We start from the raw sequence: 26,340 nt of genomic DNA, 5'->3' as shown, positions 1-26,340 counted from the left end.
TTATGACGTCACTGCTTTATATTTACATCAGTGTGTGTGGATTTGGACCTTTTTTGTCTCACAGAACATTTTAAATCCGTCAGATGGTTGATGTGAAGTCATGTGGTCATACCTAAACAGGCCACAGGGTGGCAGCATAATCCAGGGATGGAGGCCATCAGTGAACTTCCTGTTTAAAAACATGTTTATATATTTTTCTGCTGATTTGTTTGTGGACAAAGAAAAACATGATTTCATTTCTGAATATTTTGATCACTTTCTAGATACATACAGAAACCTGACACACACACCTTTCTTCCCCTCTTTGAGAATTGAAAGTGCAAATATGAGCACACATTTTAGATTATATTTTAAATATGTTGCACAATATCTCATCAGCTCAGATCTGGTTTAAAGCCGGTGGAGCTGCAGCCTGCAGGGTGGAGGTGATCCAACACAGCCAAGGTCCAAGGTGGCGCTCTGCCATCTGCAAAGAGACTTGTCTATTTTATTTTTTTATTTTTTTTGGTGCCAAGCTTCGGAGGGCCTGGCACCACTCTCCTCCCTCTGCTGTGTGTGTGTGTGTGTTGTTGTACCATCAAAACACACACACATACTGTACAAACACACATTAACAGCGACGGCAGAGGAGTCACGGCTGAAACACGGCTTCAGGCAAAGATCAGAGGAACGAGGTCATCCACAGCGCTACCCCCGAAACGCACCAACAGACAGAGGGAGGCATGCTGACCCGGAAATCAGCAGGACGCAGCAGTGTGTCCGGAAGTGAGGACAGACTCAGCACAGTCCAGCGTCAGAAGCCGTTTTTATTATTTTACACAAACTGCATCATTAAGCATCCAGCTCTTCATTCATGAATCATCTTTTTTTCTATTTTTACCTGATCTAAAACAGCTGCAGGAATCAATCTGTCAATATTTAATGAGTGAAATTCCATCCACACAAACAGCATAAACTGAAAGCCACTTTTTAAAGAGGCGTCAGGAGTGGACTGTTGAATTCAAACTGACTTTAAAGTCATTTACATGCAGAGATTTCAGTCAAAGCTTTGATCTTCAGTTCAGAGCTTGAATTCAGCATCATGTGTGACTGAATAGTTTCAGTTTAAAGAGCTCTATTTTTGCATCAGTGTGTGTATCTGCTGCTTAAAAGTGTTGCATGTCTAACTTCATGTTGTGATTTGTTGCTTCTCTGTCTCTGCATACATTATCAGGCACTGGGAGTAAGGCGTCCTTACAGGACACACCAGAGACCATGCCTGGCTCTAATTGTCTAACTGGGCTTTATTCTTGATTCCTATTGGACAGGAGACCCCCGTCCCTCCCAGTCCACAGTACCCATCAGGGTTTTTGCTCAGGTACTGTTGGTGGTAGTCCTCAGCGTAGTAGAACGGCTTGGCTTCGGCAATTTCTGTGGTGATGGGACCAAAACCTTCCTCCGTTAGTACCTGAAACAGAAACACACAAAATATTATAAATCAGACAGATTACACACAAAGTACATCCAGATCCAGATCCAAGTGGCAAAATAAGAATAATCACACAGCTCACACAGTCCTGCTTGTTTACATATTTTCTGTCTCCTTTTGTCCGGTCTGCTCTGATTGGTCAGCTTAGGCTGTTTATTAATCATGGGGGTGGAGCCTATCCCAGCTAACTATGGGGGAGAGGCGGGGTCACCCATCATATGAAAACATTCAGGTGAGATTTCAGATTCAGATTTAATTTCATACCATATAAAATCTGTTTATCGTCATCATCATCATCTGTTTCAATATGAGCTCTAGAAATTAACCGTCCGTCCGTCCGTCCGTCCACCCACCCACCCATCCATCCGTCCATCCACCCATCCATCCTTCCATCCACCCACCCACCCACCCATCCATCCATCCATCCATCCATCCATCCTTCCATCCGTCCATCCTTCCATCCGTCCATCCTTCCATCCATCCATCCTTCCATCCATCCATCCTTCCATCATCCATCCATCCTTCCATCCATCCATCCTTCCATCCATCCACCCATCCGTCCATCCACCCATCCGTCCATCCACCCATCCATCCATCCTTCCATCCATCCATCCATCCATCCATTCATCCATCCTTCCATCCATCCACCCATCCGTCCATCCATCCATCCATCCATCCATCCTTCCATTCATCCATCCTTCCATCCATCCATCCTTCCATCCATCCATCCATCCATCCATCCATCCATCCTTCCATCATCCATCCATCCTTCCATTCATCCATCCTTCCATCCACCCATCCGTCCATCCACCCATCCGTCCATCCACCCATCCATCCATCCATCCATCCATCCATCCAATAACAATGAAAGAAGATATTATCCTTAAATATTCCTTCTACTGTGTCTTGTTGTCCTTGGTCCTGGACGTGGCTGTCCTCTCTACCTGTTTAGCATCTTCTTCTGTGTTTAATGTGTTCCTGGAAAGTGTGACCGACGACAAACAGACAATACACTCCCACACATTCAGCGCATAATCAGCTGGTGATAACACCTTCTCCTCCTCCTGATAAAAATTACTCGACCAGATGGCGTGTGGGTAAATTAAAAGATGCATTCCTGCCGGTTACTGTGAGCAGATTTCATCCTGTCCTGAGATAAATGAGGTCTGACATTTCCATGTTTAATCTTTTATCTGCTCATCCTCTTCACATGATGACAGCTCAGGGGAAAAAAAATAAAAAATCCCTGAAGCGCCCACAGCGGGCTGGAGGTAAACAGTCAGTGAACAGAGGCGTGATCCAGGCTCCACTCAGGCTCATTTCCACCAAATAAAACGCTGCTCCGTCTGTTTGGTTAACAGTTTATGTGGCTGCAGACACTTCTGGCTGAGCATTTAGGTTAATTATTTAAAAGCTGGGTGCTTTATTTCATTTGGAGAAGCTACTCAACTGGAAACAAACAGAGAGTATGATTCACAGGCTGATTATATGCTCCCCATCCTGTCATTATAACACCGATAATTTATAGAAATGTTTCATAGCCTTAAAAAAAAAGATGCTTCCAATTACTCAAACTGATTAGGCGGCTATAAATATATCATCAAATCCACTAACACATCCTCCTCCATCATCTATCCACTGATCCCTTCCTCCATCTAATGTTGCATTCATCACACAGAGAACCAGCAGGCCCTGAGGGAGGCGGCCCGGACCTGAAGCCCCACAGAGCGCCTCTCCACCGGGCTGGAACGTCTCCCCACAGCTTCCAGAAACATGTCGTCCCAACAAGCTGCACAGAGACGTAAAGAGGAAATGAAAGGCTAATTGTAGTTAGCATAATTTACGAGGCGGATTATCCCTCTAAGACATAACAACAGGTTTAACACTGCCAGCGAGGCAGGATTTAAATGATCACAACTTTATTTACACATTTTCCCCACAGCGTGAGAAAACTGTGAAAACGTAGAGAAGATTGAAGCAAGGCGTCTGGACTTGTAGAGTTTTCTAGAAGACGTTTCGCTGCTCATCCAAGCAGCTTCATCAGTTCTAACTGTTGGTGGGGAAACATGGTTTATATGTGGTTACAGACCTCAGTGGGTGGGTCTGGGTAAAAACAATAGCACTAAATGTTTCCATACTTACCTGTGATGTTCTGGCTGACTGGGCCAGGTGTGTCTAACGACTGGCTAACGACTATGAAACTGCCGGAGGGGGACTGGTTGACAGCCCTTTGTTCTTACTGTGAGTATGTGCAAACTTCCTGGGAATGGATGGAATCACTGCATTGTATGTGGTAGAAAGATGATGTCTGAGGCCACCACCTCTGTTAAGGGAAGGTTCTTCCAGCTTAACATAGATGGCTTCCTTGACTCCTCTTTCATACCACCTTTCCTCCCTGTCTAAAATGTGAACATTGTTGTCCTCAAAGGAGTGTCCTTTGTCTTTGAGGTGGAGGTGAACAGCTGAGTCTTGTCCTGAGGAGGTGGCTCTCCTGTGCTGAGCCATTCTTCTGTGGAGTGGTTGTTTAGTTTCTCCAATGTACAGATCAGAGCATTCCTCACTGCACTGGACTGCATATATCACATTGCTGTGTTTCTCCCTGGGAATCTTGTCCTTCAGGTGAACCAGTCTCTGTCTCAGTGTTGTCATCGGTTTGAAATGGACCGGGATGTCATGGTTGTTGAAGATCCTGCGGAGTTTCTCTGATACTCCTGACACATATGGAATGGAGATGTTCTTTCTCCGCCTGGTGTTGTCCTTCTTCTTGTTGTTGGGGGGTCTTGTTTTTGTGGCTTTGATGAGTGCTCACTTCGGGTAGCCACATGTTTGCAGGGCCTTCCTGATGTGGTGTTGCTCCTTCTTCTTCCCCTCTGAGCTGGTGGGTACAGTTTGTGCTCTGTGCTGCAGGGTCCTGATGACTCCCAGTTTGTGTTCCAGTGGGTGGTGTGAATCAAACAACAGGTACTGGTCCGTGTGTGTGGGTTTCCTGTACACTTCCACATTGAGGCTCCTGTCCTCCTCAATATGTACTGTGCAGTCCAAGAAGGCCAGATTGTTGTCCTTGGTGTCCTCCCGAGTGAACTTGATGTTGTTATCCACTGCGTTGATGTGTTCTGTGAACCGTTCCACTTCGTTGGTCTTGATTTTGACCCAGGTGTCATCCACATATCTAAACCAGTGGGTGGGGGTGGTTCCAGGAAAGGAACTCAGGGCTCTTCTCTCCACTTCTTCCATGTAGAGGTTGGCCACAATAGGAGACACAGGTGATCCCATCGCGCAGCCGTGCTTCTGTCTGTAAAAGTTCCCGTTGTACTGGAAATAAGTTTGTGAAAAGTGTGAGAGCAGCTAACAAGCAGCGACGGCTATGATTGGGGGGGGGGGGGTTTCTTTAATCGGCTGTGAACGCAGCACTCCACACGCATGCTAACATTAGCCTGTTTAGGCTAATGTAATAAAAGCTTGTATTCGCGATCTCATTCTTTCGGTCAGTACCCAAAGCTCGTGACCATAGGTGAGGGTTAGAGCGTAGATTCACCGGTAAATCGGAAAAACAACAACAGACCGGTACAGCGACCGATTTACTGCTGAGGCTGCACCGATCCGCCTGTCGATCTCCCGAGATGCGCAAACTCCTCCACTTGGGGCAGGAGCTCTCCTCCCACAAAGAGAAGAGGCTGGAGCTGGAGGAAGTGTCCGGTGAGAGAGGGATGTCTGGGTGTCTGCTGCCCCCGGGGGGGCGGTTGAAAATGGATGGATGTAATAAAAGCTGGGCGTACCGCGCAGTAGCTACCTGTTCATTCTCTAGTCTAGATAGTAACAGTGTCCAGGAACCTGTTATGGCTGAAAAAGACGCCTCTGCCAAAGACTGCACTTCCCTAAGCGGCCACTTGAGGGCGACTCAAAAGGTGAGTCTATCCAATAGACTGCATGTAAATATGGACGTCACCCACAGTGTTTTGAACCGGTGTGGCCAAGCCTGTGGGGATTGACTCACTCTCAGGGCCCCTAGAGGTCACAGGTGGAACTGCAGTTTTTGAAACATGCTTATGAAGACTATAGGAGTCCTCCATCTCCAAACGGAGCAGACGTGGAGCGGGCCGCTGTTCTATTCTCAGGTTTAAAGTCTATATTTGCTGCACGGTTAAAAGTTTTTAATGCATCCTCTGAAACAGACAGAACTCTCGGGGGAAATACTCAAACGTTCTCTTTATTTTTAGCACAAAAACGAATCAGATTTCAAAGTGCGGCGGGTAATTTCACACATTAGTGCCTCTGATACTTAGTGAGAGGTAATTGTTTGAACACCAACTTCATTGACGTCAACACTCGGAAGTTGTTAAAAGAGATGTCAGCAGCACACAGACCCCGAGGCTCTGTGATGCTCCCGCAGCAGAAAATAGCAAAGAGACGAAGGCGATGCTGCGAGTCGAGCTTTAAATGGACGGAGAGAGAGAGAGAGAGAGTCTGCCCCCCGCTGCTTGACTCATCACTTCCTGTGAAGAGTTCCCACCATGACTGCAATGAAGCCGCAGTTTAATTTGGGTGAGCAGGGTGGAGGTGCAGCGCAGAGCAGGAGTGGGATTCTCCTCAGCTGGCCTTTGTGGTGATTGAACACGTACAGTCGGCAGCTTCATTTAAATATAGAACCCACACAAAGGACAGAAAATAGAACTAAACGAAGTATAAATAGCTCGAACTGCAGGAATGACAGAGGATAGAAATTAAAGGAGGTCTGATTCCTCCCACAGGACAAAAGTATGTGGACACACACTGTCCTCTTTGTTTTCAAGCATCTGTAAAGCCTGAAAAGTTTTTTTTTTGGTGCTGACAAACACACAAAGTCATTTAAAATCCTCATTATCTGCTCTAAAGCTGCAGCAATGACTCAGTGAATTAAAAGTTTGGAACATTTCCCACTGACTGATCGACTAAACATGGACAATCAACGAAGCAGCATTAAGATGTCCACATTTAAACTAAAGCTGGTGTCCATTTACTTTTGGTCATAAAGTGTATCAGCCTGAACGAGGCATAGCCTCATTCATTGTACTTAGGCTTCATATGTCCAAGGTCCAACTACCCTTTTCAGGAGTTGTAAGCGGTGTAAGCAAGCACCCGCTACATTGTCCCATCCATTCTGGTCTTGCCCTGGTCCTCAGTATTTGACGTGTGTTCAGCTGCTTCGGGGTTATCCATTCATCCTTTTATTGGAATCTTTGGTACCGTTGGAGAATCAACGTCTACAAAAACCACCATTACATATTACAGCCTACTCTTTCCTCCTAGCGAGGCGCCTCATTCTGTTAGTTCAAACCAGTCAGGCAGCTGCAGCTGGTCCAACATGCTGCTGCTAGAGTTCTGAGTAACACCAGGACAATGGACCACATCACACCGGTCCTCAAATCCCTGCACTGGCTTCCTGTGAGTCAAAGGATACATTTCAAAACTTTACTCCTGGTCTACAAAGCACTGAATGGTCTTGGACCAAAATACATCCTGGACTTATTGGTTCCCTATGAAGCATCCAGACGCCTGAGATCATCAGGGACAGGCCTACTGTGTGGACCAATCAGGGTGAAGCAGGATTCAGTTATTCTGCCCCTCACCTGTGGAACCTGAGGTCTGCGTTTTTCTTATTGAAAAACTGAGATGCGCACTAAATGGATCTGAGAGGAAGTTTGATGTGATACGGCGTCCATTTATCTCTCATGTAGAACGGCTGACAGGGCCACTTGACTCTGAATAAGATGTCTAACAAGATGGTGATCACTTTTTTCTTCTAATTTTTGTTCTTATTTTAGTTCCATCATGTTCAAGTTTACATTTCTGTCAATATGCACAGAGGGGAAAGTCTCTGCTTCAAATAATGGGTTAAATTGCATTAATGTGTGTGTGTTACTCGTCCTATACTCACTGATTTAACCTTTGTTTCCTACAAACGGTTCCTTTTAAAATAAAAAAAGATAAAACCTTTCGGAACAGAGAGACTCTGCTCTAATCAATAAGCCACGTATAGGTTTATGTTAAACATTCGTAACCATGGTAACAGATACAAGCAGACAGTCAGAGGCGGTGAAAGCTGCAGTCTGCTGTGCTTCTCCCCGTTATTACTCCGTCCCTGGTGTGAGGTCAGACAATGAACGTCACAGCTGATTGAGACTCTAACAGACATAAACACACACATGAAAGTGCAACGAACGGCCGCGTTGATCCTGACGCTGTTGTTCCACGATGTGCAGGCTGACCGAGTGTGTGTGCATCTGTCTCTAAACAAATGCGGCAAACGCAAACAAAAAACCCCGGCACACCAAACATGGCCGCTCCAGACTTTTACCTGTGAAAACCCAAAATGGCTGCTTTTACTCTTGTGACGCCACCACACACTGTGCTGTGGTGGCATCCCTGCCATAAATGCATAATTCACATCCACTCATTTGCATCATGTCAGAGAAGTAGATCATGCTCATTTGGAATGCAAATACCCTGACTGCTCTGGTAAAGCAGGCAAACGTGAACACCGCTGATAAGCACCCAGCAGGCGAAGAGAGAGAGAAGGGGGGGGGGGATAAAGGTGAATGTGGCATGTTAGAAGCAGCAGAGGAGGATTCTGTAGACAAAGAAGAAAGAGGAAGAAGCAGCTGTTCTGTGTTTAGAAGGGGATGTGTGAGAGCCAGAGAGAAAGAGCTGCCAGAACAATGAGTACAAACTGCTTCAGCACCCACAGACCGAGCACACATTATTACATAAAGCCAGCATGTGAGTACACACACACACACACACACAGTTACCACTTCCACCTGCCATTTTAGACGCAGTGCACACCCTAATGATGGGTAGGAGGCAAGAAAAGAAAGGGGAGGCTCCTTTCATGCTGCAGACAGCCGCCTGCAAGGTAATTTTCTGCAGTGCCGTTGTACCTCACACACACACACACACACACACATATAGATACACACCAAATTCCCCAATCACTCTCCATGTGAACAATACAATCAAGCCAAGCGGCGGAGCGAACATAGTCGATACCCTGACACCAAATGAACCAAACCCTCCCCGTCGTCCTTTATCTTGCAGCCGGGGCCTAAACCTTCCACTCCTTCCATCTACCATCGTTTTATGCTTTAATGTGTAAAAAAAAAAGTGTGTTAAAAAATTCAGGAGAATGTCTGGCTGGCAGATCCCAGCGACAAAGACTACAGCAGCGAGATGTTCTGTGCGTACAGATTCATCAATATTTTAAAGACAGCTGCCGTAAAGAAGGCCTGCCAAGCAGCCGGGCGGCACGAGCCCACATTTCATGTAAGACATTAGAAAAAATAAAAACACATCATGTGTGCAAACCTTGATGCTGAGTGTATGTATATATGAGTGTGTTAGTTTTGCAACTAAAGCGATTTTTTTTTTCTTTTTTTTTTTTGGTGGAGGACAGATTTAAGGCCCAGATGGTTTGGCATGAGTGTGTTTGTTATAGGCCAACTACACACACACACACACAGATGGGAGGGGGTGGGGGAGCCAATCTGGTGAGAAAAAAATGAGAGAGAAGACAAAACCCTATGAGAGATTTCAGTGAAGAGAATCATGAGTAGGGAGGAAACTAACACATCATTGGGTGCTGTGTTATTATTATTATTACTTGTGTAAAAAGAGATGTGGGTCACCACACGGTCGTCCATCGTGCACGTCTCACAACTGGAACTATTGTGTATGTAGCTGCAGCAGCTAGCTTGATATCAGACAGAACTGAACACAGATCAGTGTCAGATTAACACCAGCTAACAAGCCATAAACCATCTCTGTGACCTATTCTGCAGCCAGCCACCAGGGGGTGATCAAGATTGTTTGGCCTGACAGGCAAAGACGAACCACCACCACGTCTGCATTAAAGGTCGGGTAGGAGATTTCCTTCTGATGCACTTTTTGTTAAATTAGTGTAACTTCTCTTTACAATCCGATAGCAACCGATTAGTTCGGCAGTTTCGCTTTAAAACGAAGAATATGAATCATCTGTGGAAGCTATAAAACACTAAAAACATCAGCCAATCCTCCGGGTGGACCCTGCGCGGAGTATTGGCTGGTTGTCATTCTCTTCCTGCTCTGCGCGCACCAGAGAGGTACGTGCATGATGGCCGAAGTCACAGTCGTCTTCAGGTGATGCGCGTCCATGTGATTGGGAGGCGTGGCTTCGGGGTGAGCTCCGAGAGAAAGGGGCGTGTCTTTACTTTCAAAATCTGGCTGACTCTCACTGAGTTTTCAAAATCTCCTCCCCTACCTTTAAAGGCTGCGTTCAGCTGAAGTGACTCAAACCTGATTTTTTCAGATGTAGCGTCAGTCCTGGATTTTGAATCAGACTTCATCTCTCCAGGATCTGGTCCTTAGTCAGACCTTGTATCTGATTTTGTGGCCGTGCAACATTCAAACAGAATCCAGGCAGCTGTCTGTCAACGTACGCTGAGCGCTGTCGCCATCAACGATCTCACGAATGCGTCGCTTTCTGTTGTGGGTGACCCTGATGACACCCGGCCGAACAAAAGCTGCAAAATAATGTGTCACCTCATGGGTCCTACGTCACCATGGAAACCTTAGCACTGAATATGCTGATCAGGCAGTCCTTCCTGTGAACACAGGCGCCACCTTGCACCTGTGCTGAGACTGAGAAAGTGCTGCTTTGTGGTACATTTTGTGCGTCTTTGCCTAGCTGGCTGGGACGCTTGTGATGTGTTCGAGTACAATGTTTTGGCCTTCAGGTTAGCAATAGATGGAGAACCTGTGTGTCAGAGGGGACGCATGAACACCGGGGAGGTTAGACGTTACAGTGACCTCTGTCACAGATGTGTTGCCATGACGGCACGTCTGTGTTTCTTTTTTCTTTTCCTTCAGTGTCGAGCTTTGTTGTTTTGTGTTTTTCTTTCATTATAAACTCCTAAGAGAAGCACACAGCTAATGCAACGTGACACAATTAATCATATTTCACCTGAACACTGCAGGAAGCAGAACATCTAAAATCTGCCAGTCCTCCTTGATCTCTCTATCAGTTACGTCTTCACAGGAAACTGAGTTTCGAGCCAACATGAACCTCGTATTTCCAGCCTCGCTGCTTTTTCTGTGCTTTTAATTAATATTCACACATCATCCCTCCTCCTTCCTGCTGGATTTCATGCTATACACAATGCATTAGGTCATAACCAAGAGAAACGTTACGCCAGACTCTGCCATGACTCCACTCGTCTACAAAAAACTGAGTTTTTCTGAAAACCTGTTCAAGTTGAGGATTTTTAGACGAGTTCTGCTGAAAGAAACCAGAAGAAAGAATGAAAGAAAAAGGAAGGGCACACAAGGTGAAGAGAGAAAGAGGGACTCTAACCAAGACCAGACTGCACTACAATAGAATGGAGAAAGCTCTTCCTTGTCAGTTTCCATGGCAACAGGCCCTTTGGTGGTGGGATGGTGGTGGAGAAACCTCAGCAGGAGAGAGAGAGAGAGAGAGAGAAAGAGAGGCAGCGTGTGAGCATCATTTGTGTGTCCTGACTTAAAAAGCATATGGAAATGTATAGATCCACAGTGTCAGGATTCTCACCCTGTAGTAAAAGAGAGGATAAAGCAGAGGGGCATGCTGGGAAATGGAGTCTGGGAGTGACAAAGAGAGAAGAAGAGTGGAGAGTGAGTTCAGGAGGAAGAACTGTTGACTGTCTGTAGAGCAGAAAGGGGAAGAGAACGCAGAGAAAGGACGGCAGCGTTCCAGACTTCAACTCCCAGAATGCACTGGGTTTCTTATGTAGGCTGTTGTCAATCAGAGGCTCTGAGGCTGGTGGAGGCTCTGGCCCCGTTCACACTGCAGAAAGTCATTCCAGCTAGAGTAGGATTGAGCCCAGACAGCCTTTAAGCTGGATGCGTTCAGACTTATTTTCAAATCTGGCTAGCACACAGTTGTGTCCGCACTCAATCCGGCTTCATCCAGCATGTTTGCAGTCCTCCAAACCACTAGGTGGCACCTCGTAATATACAGAGTCCGTTCACGCCGCGGTAGGACCGCTAACCAGGAGTAGCATGTCGCCACTCAGAAAAAAAACACATCTGGATTGATCTGGATGTGGCCGAATCCTGCTTAAGCCACATTTTTTTCCCCAGTGTGAACGGGGTATCTGAGGGTGGTGGAGGCTCTGAGGGTGGTGGAGTCTCTGAGACTCCACCAGCCTCATTCCTCTGCACTGTCTACAGTAGCTCTGAACATTTCACATTAACCTCCGAGTCCACCAGATGATGCGTTTTTCATCCTAAAGCCTCAAAGTTCCCTTTAAGTAACCCCACCATAGCACTGATGTGTGGTGGATTTGTGTACCTTCTGATACTGATCTCTGGAGGCCAGGGCTTCTTCCAGCTGCTGCTGTGTGCAGGTGTAGACGGCTGAGCGGTATGCCGTCCCAACATCGTTCCCCTGACGCATCCCTGATAACACAAACACACACAAATCAAGATCTGAGGCTGTCAGCTGACGCGAGGCGGCCTCGTCCTCAGCAAAAAAAAACAACAGCTGACAGCCTTTCCAAAAATATGACTCGTCTGTCTGTCTTGGCAGAGCTGAATGCTGTGTGTGTGTGTGTGTTTTTGATCATGCTCCCTTTCATCACGTCACTGTCAGCTTGTCAGCCTGTCAATCACATTAGCTCAAAGGGAAACTGTGTGTCGGTCGGTCCCACAAAGGTCCCATCACAACATAAGGCTGAAACTTCTGCCTTAGTCACTGGACTGTGAGTGTGTGTCAGTGGGAGGTGCTGCACCTTGAGTGGGGTCATGGCTTTCCCAGAAGACTTTGAGGAGACTGGCGAAGCTGATGTTCTCTGGATGGAAGACGACCCGCACCACCTCAGTGTGTCCTGTCATGCCTGCAGAATGGATCACAGAGTTTGACTCATCATCACGTCACTCATCAACAATTCACAGCTTATAGTGTGTTTTTTTTTTAATTCATGCTGCAGTGGAGGATCTACATTTGGTGGACTCATCCACGTAGGATTCAAAGCTGAACCTGACAGGAACATTCAGCTCAAGGTCCACTGATTGTTTCTGGAGTTTATCTTTCACATGGACTCCTTCAGCAGACAGTTTAGAAACTCCAGAGTACAGCTGTTGTCCTTCGAAGGTTGTTTCTCTGAGTTCAGATCCCAAACACTCCCTGCATGCAGACGACAAACAGCAGCTGCTGATGGTAATGAGCGTGACCCATTACGTGACACCTCATCTTCCTCCTGTCTCTCCTTCTGCCTCCTCTCTCTCTCTCTCTCACTCTGTCTTCACGTCGTATTACTTTTTTAATATCAGGACTTATGGATTCCTACAGCAGATATTGGCGAACAGAGACAAAGCAGCGGTCGATATTAAATTAATGCCTCACCGGGCCGATCTCGCAGGAATGAATTTACCTTGGACAGGATGAGAACTGCAGCAGTGAAAACTGCAAAATAAAGCTCCAGCAACATATGATCTGCATGTGTGAACAGTTCATCGTGTCAAATGTGGATAGAGAGCTCCTGTTGTCACTGTTGCTCATGACATACTAGTTGGATAAGACTGAACTCCATTGACGATGCTAAGCTAAACTACGCAAACGGTAGCGCCAGCATTTGGCTAAGACTAAGGCCCAGTTCACACTAGAGAAAGTCAGTCCAGCTAGAGTAGGATTGAATCCAGATAGCCTTTAAGGTGAATACGTTCAGACCTATTTTCAAATCTGGCTATCACACACGTGTGTCCGCACTCAATCCAGCTTAACCCGGCTTGTTTGTTGTCCTCCAAACCACTAGGTGGCGCCTCGTAATATACAGAGTCCATTTTGTTGGTCCCGTGTCGCATGTTCCTACGTTTTTTTTCGGTTTAAAACACAGTTTATTCCTTCGTAGCCCTGTGGAAAATAAACTCGGGGCAACTCAGGGTGTCACGCAAGTGACACCCTCTGTTACCAGGTCATGGCTTTAATATGGATCTGTATTATCATAGGTTTTGATGATGATCATTTGTTGTTTAATTCTAGCAGAAGAGCGTCCGTCCATCCCCGACTGACAGCCGAGCAGCTTTGTTCTGCTACCAGCTATTTTTCTAACATTCACTTATGATGTGAGTGTAAACGATGATTTTGGAAGGCACCAGCAGAACTCCAGCCTCGGCGTGGGTGTGTGTGTGTGTTTCTTTTAGTGTAGTCACACAGGTACTCTGCTTTAAAAACACAAAGATATGCTAATATAATCATCACATCCTGAACCTCCGCTGATCCGACTGTAAATATTTAACCAACAATGAATATTCAGATCAATCATTTTTTTAATCCTGAAGATGTGAAGGTGTGAGGAGCTCTTCATTCAGCCAAGTGCTCGTCTGCCAAAGACGCTGCGCTGATTTAAAACACACACACACACAGCTCAGACCAGGTGTTTGTTTTGGATACAGTCAGAGCATCTTCATCTTCATCCTCCTCAGCAGGCCGCTTTACTGCAGACATCTTTTTATTAGCCACAGATACCATGTTATCAATTAATCATCTAAACGTTTCTGCACCACATCAACCGAGTCGGAGAGACAGGTGGCGATGCAGATCTAATCATCCATTCACCCTCCGATCACTGGACACACACACACACACTGATCCGGCTCAGAGTGGTCAGGCATCAACAGCAGCCTTATCCATGCCCTGGTATAATAGGAGCTGGGGTTCGGGTTGGGGGGGGGGGGGGGGGCAAACCAGAGACAGTGAAGTCTGACCCTGAAACACTGACATTAAAAGACACAAATGAGGAAGTCTGTAGTGTTCCATTGTGACTGGGTTCCAGGTTTAACTTCCTAACGGGAGAGCTGATTGGACGAATGCTGTCCTGTGGGCGGTCCGCTACTGGATTTCAAACTGCAGCAACATGGCGCCTTGTTTTGAAACTTCCTCTTATCTTAAAAAATATTTAAAATACCTGAAAACATCTGTACTGGTTCTGATTCTGTCTATATTTTACAGCTAATAACAGACGTTTCTAACCTTTTGGTCAGATTTTTATGAGGCATCAAGTATATAGACGCAGCTCATTTGCATAAGGTTGCAGAACTCCCTGTCCCTGAACACAGCGCCACCAGTCACAGCGTCGCATGCAGCCTGAAACAGACGATGAATAGACGTGAATGTGATACGTCCAGAGCTAAATCTGAGCATTAGTGGACGTAGTCTGCAGCTCACATCACTTCTTCATCCCCACTCAGACTCTGAACCACAAGCAGTCCACTGGTGACTTTCTGCCTCTCACCCCGTTTCATTCGACTGTCCGTCCTGTGTGTCAACACGGGACAAGATGTCCACGTTGATCACAGATATTTAAGACAAGAGTGTTCACTCCTCCACCAGAAGCAGTGACGGCAGCACTCAGGACGAGGTGTCCTCTACAGAGTAGAGCGATTATTACATGATTTATTATATGTACCTCAGGAAAGTAAGGTCATTTAAATATCCAGGTTGGTATTAATGTAGATTATTGTCTGATGTGTGTCCCAGCACACACATCAGAAAAACACAGACATAAACATATTTGAAGACTGTGGGAGACTGCTCAGTACACCCTGTGTGTGTCTGTGTGAGGAGTCTAACCTGTGCAGACCTCCTTGTAGGTGGGGTTAGGTGTGTAGCCTCCACAGTAGCCCACTTGGGTGGAGTAGACTCCATTTTGTCTCCAAAACTTCCTCTCCGCTCCCCAGAAGCAGCCCATACCTTCAAAAACAGAAAACTGAGATGATGATGATGATGATGATGAAGGTGCGGTCACACCAACAGTGGGAGTATTTACTTAGCTTAGCTTAGCTTAGCTTAGCTTAGCTTAGCTTAGCTTAGCTGGTTGTTAAAAAGACACAAATGAGCCACACTGGTATTAAATGTGATGTAGTTCTTGTCTTTGGGGCATTTTAAGGTCAGGTTCAGAGGGCGGCTGACAGACTCTGACTCCAGGGTACCGTCTCTACATTGTGTCCTCATTTTGGTTCAAAGGACAGAAGCAGTCCACGTGTATGTCCCAGGTCTATGACTGTGAGACTTTCCCTCACCTTGTTTTCTCAGCAACATGTGGACTAATGAAGAACGGCACCAGCTGTAGCTGCTCCGCCTGGAACGGATATCAGCCTCGAATTATTACAGCAGGTTACCAAGGTTACAGCTGCTGGTCACCAGCAAAGTACTATCAGGGTGGATGTGATATTCACAAGCTAATGTGCTAATGACATGCTAATGATACCAACGCATGTATTCTGTCCAATAGTGTGAAGAGAACAGAGCGACTGATCATTTCTTTCCCATAACCCTGTATGACGGGGGGGGCGTACAGTTAGCTGATTAGCGAGCTAGCTGTGATATGATATCATGATACGACATAGTAAATGACATAACAGTTCAGTACAGAGCAGTAAACAGTGGAACTGACCCAATCGTTGCCTGGGATCATAGCAACAAGATGCTAACTAAAAAAAAAAAAAAAAAAAAACAAGATGCTAACTGCAGTTCACTGAATGACCACAGGTGTCACTATTAACAACAGTTAAATTTGGACCCTTTAAATGCACCAAAGGTACCACTAGTACACTCTTCTTACCCAGTCTTCATTCAGTCTTTTTGTCTATTAAAAGACATTTACCTATATTATCTCCCACGACGTAGCTTGAAAACAGACAATAATGAGCTATTTAACTCAAATACATTCTGAAAAGAAATAAGATACAAGTTACTTTATCAGTGAAGAAAACAGATGAGCATCACATTAATAACCATGTACGGTTTATAAAGGACAGACCAGTGTTACACTGCATTTAAACGATGTTCTATTGACGCAGGTCTATCATCACTGTTTAACACATGAATATGATCTTTATGCAGCATTCAGGAAGCTGCCTCCATCTCCTGGTACACATACATGAACACTTACCAAACATGGCCGTCTCTGTACCGTCAGGAAAAGGTGGAACAGTCCTGTTTCCATTCACATCATGTTTGGCTGCATGAGAAAAAGAGAAGGAGTGTTAACTCTTTACATTTGTACCAGAGCTGCTCCTGTTTTTAACTGTTCAGGAAGGAATATCATTCAAAATATATCTATAAACGCATGTTTAACAAGACCACACACACACAGTGACCCACTTAAACAGTGGCGAGCAGCTCTGCATAATTTCATAGCAGCTGCATTCACTCCAATCAGCACAGAGCCAGAGGTGCACAGGAACCCATTTGAGGTCACGCAGCCACCTGGCTGCGCTAACACACATTAGCGTTAGCATGCTGGAGGCTGTGTGTGTGTGTGTACAGATGGCTTGCTGTACCACGCTGTGGGGGAGGGAGATGGATTGAAATAAATGTGATGGTGGAGGAGAATGAACCAAACATCTGGATCCCCCCTCCTCCTCCTCCTCTAGACACACACACACACACACACACACACACACACACACAGTCTTCATGCATGGTTGCATGATTGTCATGAGGGGCAGCATGCCTATAGACAAAAGCAGCCAGATGGATGCTGCCAACCAATCAGAGCGCACACACACAATGAAAAACGACTTGTGATTATCACGTTGAATTTTCTGCACTTCTGAGATTGTTTCACACCCACACACACACACACACACAGCCGTCCTCGTTTGCCTGATTACGGGAGCAGCCTTTCATCCCCTGTCAGAACTCTGCTCCTCTTCCTCCTCTTCCTCAGAGGGAGGAAGGTTTGCACTGCACCTCCTCACCCTCGCTCCCCTTTCTTCCCATCATGCACTTTGTGTTTCAGCTGTGATCTAAGAACGTTCCGCCCTGCACCAGCTGCAAACCTCCACGATTTCAGGCATAAGATTTAAAAACCTGCATCTAAACACTGGTGCAGATTCTCAGCCTCGCCTTTCATCCTCCTCTCACATTATTCAGTGTGTGTGTGTGTCTGTGTGTTTGTGTGTGTATGTGTTAGTAATGGCTGCCCTCAGGGAGCAGCAAAGGCATGTTCATTACTGGCTGCACACACACAACACACTTAGATGCACACACACACACAGAGATAAACAATTTAAATGTAAATGTCAGTGGGAAAGACAATAAGTCCAGACAGAATACTAATGAGTGTAACTGCTCACTGTGTGTGTGTGTGTGTGTGTGTGTGTGTGTGTGTGTGAGAGTTGTGCAGTTCTAACACTGCACAGAAATATGTGTGTGCTTAGAAACCTAAACACTGTTTCAAATCGCCACATGTGAACAGAATCAAAGCTGATATCGATAAATTAGGCGCGGAGAAAGTCTTTTGTTTTTTGTCCTGTGTCGCTCGTTCTTTTGTTTTTTTGGTTCGAATAGAAGTTTATTTCTTTGTAGCCCCGTGGAAAATAAACTCGTGACAAAGCTGTCGTAGTTCGACGGTTGTTTACATACGGCTTATGTACGCGACCTGGACACTGTCCCCGTGAACCGGAAGTATCACGTCGCTAGCCGGATTTGCGTTCAGACCTGAGCCGGACGTAAGCCAATCCGGATATAACCAGATACGACCCGAATCCCGCTCTAGCCAGATTGATTTCCCCAGTGTGAACGGAGACAACAAACAAGCTGGGTTAAGCCGGATTGAGTGCGACGTGTGTGTGATAGCCAGATTTGAAAATAGGTCTGAATGTATCAGGCTAAAGGCTATCTGGATTCAATCCTACTCTAGCTGGATTTGACTTTGTCCAGTGTGAACGGGGCCTAACAGTCACAGAGCTGGATTTGAGCCAATCCGGCTAGATCCACCTCTTGCAGACCTATTTTCAAATCTGGCTAGCACACACTTGTGTCTGCACTCAATCCGGCTTCATCCAGCATGTTTGCGGTCCTCCAAACCACTAGGTGGTGCCTCGTAATATACAGAGTCCGTTCACGCCGCGGTAGGACCACATGTGCGCCATGCGTTTTTTTGTCCCGTGCCCCGTAAACCGGAAGTAGCACATCACTAACCGGAAGTAGCATGTCCACCTCTCGTGGGTGGATCTAGCCAGATTGAAATCAAACTGGATACAGCCGGATTTGAGGTGTTCACACTCGGAAAAAAACACATCTGGATTGATCTGGATGCGGCCTGCTTAAGCCACATTTTTTTTCCCCAGTGTGAACAGGGCCTAGGACAAATCTACTCATCACACCACCTGTAGCTGCTGTCACAGACTGTCTGTCCGTCTTTATTCACCACAGTGGCTGCTGTGGGAGGAGCTCCGTGCTGTCAAAGCCCTATCAGGAGTCACACGTGCTGCTCCCACAGCGCTGTGTTTACTCCATCCCTAAAAGCAGGGACACCTTTTGAAAACATTCATTAATATTCTGCACTAATCTCCGTCTTCGCTCGCACAGTTTTTATAGAGAGTAATTATTATTTCATGCGGCGCTGCTGAGACGCCTCTTCTTCTGGTCCACTTTATCTCGCCAGGGAAGATAACAACGCTTCTTGTTGATTAATTGAATTCATTTTTCAGTGTGTGTGTCTGTGTGTTTGCATTTGCATAAGCAGCCTGAAAACGCAGAAATATTAAAAATCCAAAAATACACAAATGATCTCCTTCTCTGCTGCGCTGCATGACTGACGCCTCTGTTATGGTTGGAACAGGAGGCTGTGGATTGTTTTTAATCTTAATCCAGCTCTAACAGACAGTTTGAGACTGTTTGTGGCAGACACTCATTTTATTTGGTGGTAAAGAGCGGTGGAAGAGGTTAGAAAGCACTTCAGGACACTTCACATCAAACAGCGCTGAGCCACTTCATGTTAGGTACACTGTGTGTGTGTGTGTGTGTGTGTGTGTGTGTGTGTGTGTGTGCCTCCCAGTCTCCTCTCCAGCTTCCTAAATCCTGTCACAATAATAAGCCTGATCACAGAACAGGCCTTTATCCATGGTGACATCTGTGGCGCACACACACTCACACACACACACACACACAGGCCTGAGCTGAAATAGAGCAGCACTAATGGAGAGAGAGAGAGTGTGTGTGTGTGTGTGTGTGTGTGTGTGTGTGTGTGTGTGTGTGTGTGTGTGTGTGTGTGAAAGCAGGCAGAACAGCTCCAGAATCAGCCAATCAGCACTCGGTACACTCGGGTTTATCTGCGTGGCCTTTTCATCTCTTTTTAATTTTCTGTAGTGACGCCACAGATAAAATCCAGGAGAATAAACAGCTCAGCACTGAATTCACTCTGTAACGATGACTTTTACTGGATAAAGTGCAGGACGGGAGTCAGACTCCTGCGTTCTTCCATCGTCTCATCAGTAAACAGCAGAAACTGCTGAGTCCAGCTTGGACACGACCTTCACCCATCATGAACTTCTTCAAACTAACTGATCAATGAAAACCCCTAGAAAACAAATCGTTCACCACCTCACGGCCGTCCTCTCACCGAGCAGTTTTTGGAGAACATAAATAGGAAAGATGACAGCACAGACAGTGCCAACTAGTGTTTGCGGCTGTAATTACAACCCTGTAAAGAATGTCCAATCATGTTTGTAGACAGCAGCTTCTTCAGCGACTTCAGATGCTGGATGGATGCTTCGGCTATCAGGTTAGCATAGCATCACTGAATATTTGTCTTTTTTCAGCCTCCTTGCTGCAGAGCTGGTCCTCACTGCGCTGCCCTGACCAGGAGACGAGCTCCAGCCTGGGCTGAGTCCCCCCTCTCCTCCCCCCTTCCCCCCCCCCCCCCCCTCTGGAGCTCCAGATGTGACAGTGATAAATGAAGCGCTGCAGCTAATGTCTGGTTAGGGGAGATTGGAGATTGGACACACACACACGCACAGTAAAGATTGCCTCAACTGCACTGCAATTAAATCTACAAAGTAACACCACCACCACCCCCACCACCAGCACCAACCTCTTCTCCGCCTGTGTGTCTCTCTGATTGCCTGCTTTCTTCATCTTCCTCCCCCATTCCTTATCACCCTTTCCTCCACCCATCTCCCTATCCATGCTTTCTACCTGCTACAGTACATCTCTCTCTCTCTCCCCCTCTCTCAGCTTCTCAATCAGCTGCTCTGATTGCCTTCGTCGTTTTCATTACTGCCCATCATTACAACCGTCAGCCTTATCCTTACCATTCTGCTGTTGGCTGCCTCCTCCATCTTGAGGAGAGGCTGAATGATTTTAAACATGTTGGAGTAAACATGACAATTTTTAAGAAAACTTCTGTTTTACTGGTCACAGAGTATATGGTCTAAATACAACGTCTAAAACAAATTCATCTTTGTGTGTATAAACTGGAGTTTGAATCCACATGCATATAACTCTTATTGATAATGAGGCATTTAAATCAGATGTACTGTCAATGAATAAAACATCAAACATTAAAGCAGGCGCAACATCACTTAACCTCTAAAACCAGAAGAACCACCACCAGATCACGGCTCACAGCTTTACACCTTCATCTACATTAGCTTGTAGCGCTACATAGTAAAGCACTAAGACGAGTGTGAGGTGTTCTGCTAGCAATAACAGGGGCAGTTAGCATTAGCTACACTGCATCAGAGATGGGGACTTTTAGAGGAAAATCCACCCCGGGTCTGGGCCTGGTCCCTTTAACTGACACCTGACAACGTGTCCAGTCAGACTTTGTGATGGACGATGGTTAAGCCCCGCCCCCCAACAACACCGGACAACTGGCTGAAACGCATGAACGTAGTCATGCCGTCATCATCCATCTGGGAAAAAAAAAACCTAATGATTATTTCTCAGAACTCCATTATTGATCCCATGTTTTCCTGGTAGGGACGGGCTGCACTTAAAACACACGCAACGTAAGAGAAGACAATAACAACACATGGTCAGGGGTTAGTCGTGTAAGACGGCAGCTCGATAAGGGCTCTCTGTCTGACGGCCTTTGAAGCACCTTGTATAACATTTTTACTCCACCAGAGACAGTCAGGGTGGGGGCACGGCATCATCCATCAGCACAAATCAAAGCACCAAGAGGTCCAAATGACAACTGGGGACTCACAAGAAAACATTTAACTCAGGAGTTCCAGAAGGATCTCTGTACATGGCCCTTCAGGTGTGAGTTTAATCATCCCTGCACCTTCAGCGTGTTTCCTCTTTTGTACTCCTACTCTTCATCGTTTTTGAAACACTTCACTGACAGCTGTGAGTGCAGTGAGGGTGGTGCTGTAGGTTAATCAGCCTCCACATGCGTGTGCATGAGCTGCCCTGTGGCTCCATCGATCGCTCACAGCCATTAGTTGTGAGACAGGTTGTGCTGCAGGGAATCAGACTTGGTGGATGATGGGTCCCTCCTGCATGTTACAGTAAAGGCCGCCTCGGTTTAAACTCTCGGACGTAACACGACCTGGATGAATGAGAGCATCCACACACATTACAAGGGAAACTTCTCCATCTACAAGATGCTTCTCCAACTTTATATGAGCTACATGACAACACCACAGCAGAGCGCACAATATGCAGACAATAAAACTGTCTCCTAATAACGACGGCTGTGTTCTCCCAGGTTAGAAAATGCTATGTATGCTAATGTATTAGCAAACAGCTAATGTCCTGAACAGAAACACAGAAACATTTCTAGCAGTTTAGCATCATGTCAGCTTGTTGGTATTAGCTACAGGAGTGGTTTACGTTCCTTTCTTTACTGTGTTATGTGTCATATTATATCAACTTTCACATAATCCTCCATGACCACCAGTTCTCCTCTGATTGGCTCAGACACCTTTTGTCTGTATGGATCCGATTGGCTTAATGCTAATGCTAAACATCAGACTGATGTCTCACAGTCACCTCTAAACGACGAAGGTCATGTGATCACAGCGTAGGCAACAAAGCTCCGCTGCTGTACGCCCCCGTCTGCGTTGCCGTGGTAACGGCTGAGACAAAGATACACCAAAGAGTCCTTTAACATGTGATCCAGGTTTCACCAACGTCAGAGAATCTGCTGTCTGCTCACAGCTTGTGCACAACAAACATTCCTCGTTAAATTCCTCGTTAGCATCATATCACTCCAGATATTTATGTCAGCCTCCAAAATAAAATGACACGTTCCCAGACACCGAGCTGCACCGATGATGATTTACACCCACACGTCCTCCTGCTAATTAAAAGACTGTGCAAACAGCAGCTGCTGGATGTCTGAACACATCTGCATTACGCTCTGATGAGGGGGACATTAACCTCTTCCTTAGGCCTTTGTTTGCACATTTTTCTATGTGTGTGTGAAGGAGGATGGGGGGTGGGGGATAGATGTATGTTCCTGTCTTGGACCATATTGTTTAATGCTGTTGCTGTAAAGTTTGAAGTAAAGAAGGTGTTTTACATTGGTGAGGTGAACATCGCAGTGTTCCAGCCTGTCAAGAGTTAAGAAATGTAAATGGAGTAAATGCAGCAGGTGGGAGTGACACATGTGGGGCAGGATACAACAACAGGAAGTAAAACCAACCAAACACACAGGGGAAGAAGACCGCCAAAATAAAACAGTGAGTTCAACTGAGAAACTGACACTTCAACATAACATGGACAACAACAACTGCAGTTCACCACACAGCCTCTAGGGGCTGGCTTCATAAGAGAGTAAATGGTCACACACCAGAAACCTAAGGGTTAAGTGTCTTGCCCAAGGACACATTGGCCTGCAGCCAGGGCGGGGATCGAACCACCGACCTTCCAGTCGGTGGACAACTGGACAACTTAACTGTATTAAGACTTAACATCTTGCATAATTAGGGCCTTTGATTGACAGGTGCCCTACCCACTCAGGCTGTGGCTGCCCGCCCACCTCAGCTCCATCTGTGCTCCTTCTCCTGGCCTGTACTTGGATCAATGGGGAGTTCAGGACTCTGGCTATCAGCCTCTGGATGAATGAGTCCTGCTTGTTGACCTGGTTTTGGTTGGTTGGGCTAACCAGGTAAGCTAACAGTGCCAATCAGGGACTCTTTAAGCTAAAGCTAGCTGTGCTGTGTGTATGTTTTGCGTGACCTCTGCTGCTACTTTTGTGTCTGACGTCTCGATTTTTCACAAAGTTTCTTAAAGACGTTATTTTGAAGCTCGAGATATCCGGCAGACGACCGGTCCTCTGAACCCGTTTTCACCGTGCTACTCTCTGTTTACTACAAAAGCTCCAGAGGAGCCTCTAAACAGACGTTCAGGTGAGACCAAAGCCAAACACCCACCTCCCAGACCTGGTCATCGCCTCATGTGTGTTTAGCTTGGACTCTGAAACACAAAGCTTTCAGTACACCATTAACCCCATCAGCGGTGTGACAACACTGAAAACCCAGACTTTGGTCTCTGTGTGTCCCTGGTCCTGCTCGGCCAGCTTCCTGTCCTCCAACACACACCTAACCTCTCTCTACATCTCACTGTTGACAACAATAAACGAACAAAGGCTAACAATAGACCAACAAGCACTCACAGACAAACCTTGTGCCGGGCACAGGGACGGCCTCCGTCTGGCTGACGCTGGGAGTCAGACGTCAGATGATGTTCGGCTCTTTGACGTGTGTGTTGTCGGGCTTTGCGGTCGCGGTTTAGTTTAAAAAGAGAAAACAAGTGTTTTGGTTTTTTGCTGGTTTTCCGCTGACCCGGCAGAAGCTGAGTTTCAGTCCGTTGGAAATACTTTTCCTCTCTTGTCCTTTCAGAGTGGAGGCTGAGCTCGTCCCCGTCCTCCTCCGCCTCCTCCTCCTCCTCCTCCTCCACCAGCACGCCTGGACGTTTCTTGATTTCCTCTGGCACTGCAGCCCTGAGCCAGGCAGACAAAGGAGGGGAAGCCCTGGCAGGTCCCTCCACTGCAGGCATGGCTCCTTGCTTTCCCTCCGTGCTCCCTCGCTCTCTCTTCGCCTTCCTCACGACCGTGGCAGCGTTCCCGGGAAGCCTTGGCGACGCTCCAGCATGTCTGCCGCTCCGTCTGAACCTTCCCGTCCGTCCCTCCGTCCCCGATCGTCCTCTCACCGTGGACCCACACCCTCCTAACCCCTTCACTCCCACATCCTCCTTCCACGGTCCAACCCCCTCCGGTCCAGCCAAAACACTCAATACAAACTACATTTAAAATCACTCAACATCTGATCCTCCTCCTCTTCCTCGTTCCTCTCTGTCTCTTTAACACTGAACCCAAACACCACCGAGTCAATATCCTCAACGCTCCATTCACACCACAACCTTTACACTTGCTGCTTATTACCAAAGGCCATTATAAAGGGCAGAGTGTGTGTGTGTGTGTGTGTGTGTGTGTGTGTGTCGGGTCTTTTGTTCAGTGCCAGTGCAGATCTATTCATCATGTGCCAGGACTCAGCGCCCTCACTTGTAGTGAAGAGGGGGCAGGTTGGTGCCAACTGCCCCGACTGCCAGCTTAGTGCTGCTGTCGGCCTGTTTACACACACACACACACAAACACACACACCTCTCTGTCGCACAGTTAAACACACTGATGTTTAAGCTGGTGACAGTTATCTTTAACAAGCCGACAGATGTATGGATTATTAACGAGCAGCACTGATGTCACACTGCCTGCTCTCCACCGAAATTATGCCAGACTACAAATATTTAATCTAGCTGGTCGACCAATAATTATTTTTATGCTATCATTTTTTGCACATGTTTAGATGAAGCACAGAACCTTCACAGTTTGGATTTGAATAAAGGACAATTATTTACGTCCTATGTGCTTTAACGTTCACACGAAAACAGACCAGAAATGTCTCTAGGTGAGACTTTCCCCACAAAGTTTCATATGAAAGTGCTTTTAAACATGTCAAGAATATTATAGGTGCCTCCAAATTAAGACACATTTAAGCAGGAACTGTTTAAACTGCAATAAAATCAATATAAATATTTGTTTCTAGGTGATATTATATAATCCAAATACCTCACACACATGTTTGTCAGTCTGACACACCAGGTGGAACTTATTTTGAGACTAACCAGAACGTGTTGTAGAGTGGGGCAGGGTGTTTCCATGGCAACGGAACCAAACAGGTCTGCCGAGATTTGTACAAATTGTCCTAAATTAATAGAAACAGTAATATTTGCCTTTTGCAGCAATCAAACTAATCAGAGTTCTATATTACTACGTGTATTACGGTATTAAGTGAATAACTCGTGTTCTTATACAATATTCGAGGTCAAACATTACAACACTGCCGGTAGTTTGATTTGCGCATGCGCACCACCAGCTCTGTTGTGTAAACAGTAGCAGCCGGTGCAACCTGCTGCTACATTTGTAGTTACTTAAGAACTTTATTACACCTTTATAACTAACGCTGTTTCTGTTACAAATGAACGTCGCCGGCACACACGTTAGCCGCACACGTGTCACAACACACACAAAACACAGCGGCAAACCTTCCGCGTTGATGTGCTACGTAACATAAAGTTACATCACGTCGTTAGCATAGCTTAAAGCTAGCAGGACGCAGCTGGCTCTTACCGGACACTTTCATGCTGCTGTCAGGCCGCCCTGGCAGCGCTGTCTCTGGGGTCGGCATTTGGGTTTTGGAGGCCATGTCTCCCATCCTACTGTTGATGAAGTGACGCCAAACCAGACGGAGCCTGGAGGAGGAGACCATCGAAGCCGCAGCGGCAGCAGTGACACACTCCGGCCGGCTGCACGCTAGCTGCTCACTGCTTCGTTAGCATAACAGCACTCATTAACAGCAGCAGGCTAGCTTACCCAACACACACACACACACACACACACACACACACACACACACACACACACACACACACACACAGGGCGTGTGTAAAACATTACGGTGGAATCACGACTGTTTTTTTTTATATATAGTAAATCAATAAGTGTCCTCTTGTCAGTGTGTACTTTCATTAACAGCATTAAATGGTTGAAAGTGAATGGAGTACACAGGATGATTTATTGATAAGG

General features: G+C 46.3%; 1 protein-coding gene across 3 annotated transcripts; it reads right to left on the bottom strand.

The window, feature by feature from the left end:
- Nucleotides 1–785: 785 nt before the first annotated feature.
- On the bottom strand, nt 786–26,137 carry msraa (methionine sulfoxide reductase Aa). Of its 3 annotated transcripts, none has more exons than XM_028397505.1 (8): nt 25,885–26,137; nt 16,408–16,476; nt 15,087–15,206; nt 12,247–12,351; nt 11,808–11,914; nt 11,046–11,095; nt 10,833–10,928; nt 1,305–1,447 (listed from the first exon to the last, which is right to left on the bottom strand). In XM_028397505.1, the coding sequence occupies exons 1-8, from the start codon at nt 26,021–26,023 to the stop codon at nt 1,441–1,443; spliced, it is 693 nt and encodes a 230-aa protein (XP_028253306.1). In that variant the 5' UTR covers nt 26,024–26,137; the 3' UTR covers nt 1,305–1,440. The 3 variants fall into 3 exon arrangements, with proteins under 3 accessions (XP_028253305.1, XP_028253306.1, XP_028253307.1); XM_028397506.1 differs by having other exon boundaries at nt 1,324–1,447; nt 10,833–10,899; nt 25,885–26,135; XM_028397504.1 differs by lacking the exons at nt 10,833–10,928; nt 11,046–11,095 and having other exon boundaries at nt 786–1,447; nt 25,885–26,133.
- Nucleotides 26,138–26,340: the final 203 nt, after the last annotated feature.

The sequence above is a fragment of the Parambassis ranga genome, chromosome 24 (genome assembly GCF_900634625.1).
Source record: "Parambassis ranga chromosome 24, fParRan2.1, whole genome shotgun sequence".
Taxonomy (NCBI): domain Eukaryota; kingdom Metazoa; phylum Chordata; class Actinopteri; family Ambassidae; genus Parambassis; species Parambassis ranga.
The sequence above is the reverse complement of the archived record's forward strand: the minus strand, read 5'-3'. Positions and strand labels throughout refer to the sequence as shown.

Excerpts from the sequence above, each read along its gene's own strand:
- msraa (XM_028397504.1), bottom strand. The coding sequence starts at position 26,023 with ATGGTCTCCTCCTCCAGGCTCCGTCTGGTTTGGCGTCACTTCATCAAC. Across the intron at positions 15,207-16,407 it reads TACAGAGACGGCCATGTTTG|GTATGGGCTGCTTCTGGGGA; the intron begins GTAAGTGTTCAT and ends CTGTTTTTGAAG. Across the intron at positions 12,352-15,086 it reads CTACAAGGAGGTCTGCACAG|GCATGACAGGACACACTGAG; the intron begins GTTAGACTCCTC and ends TCCATTCTGCAG.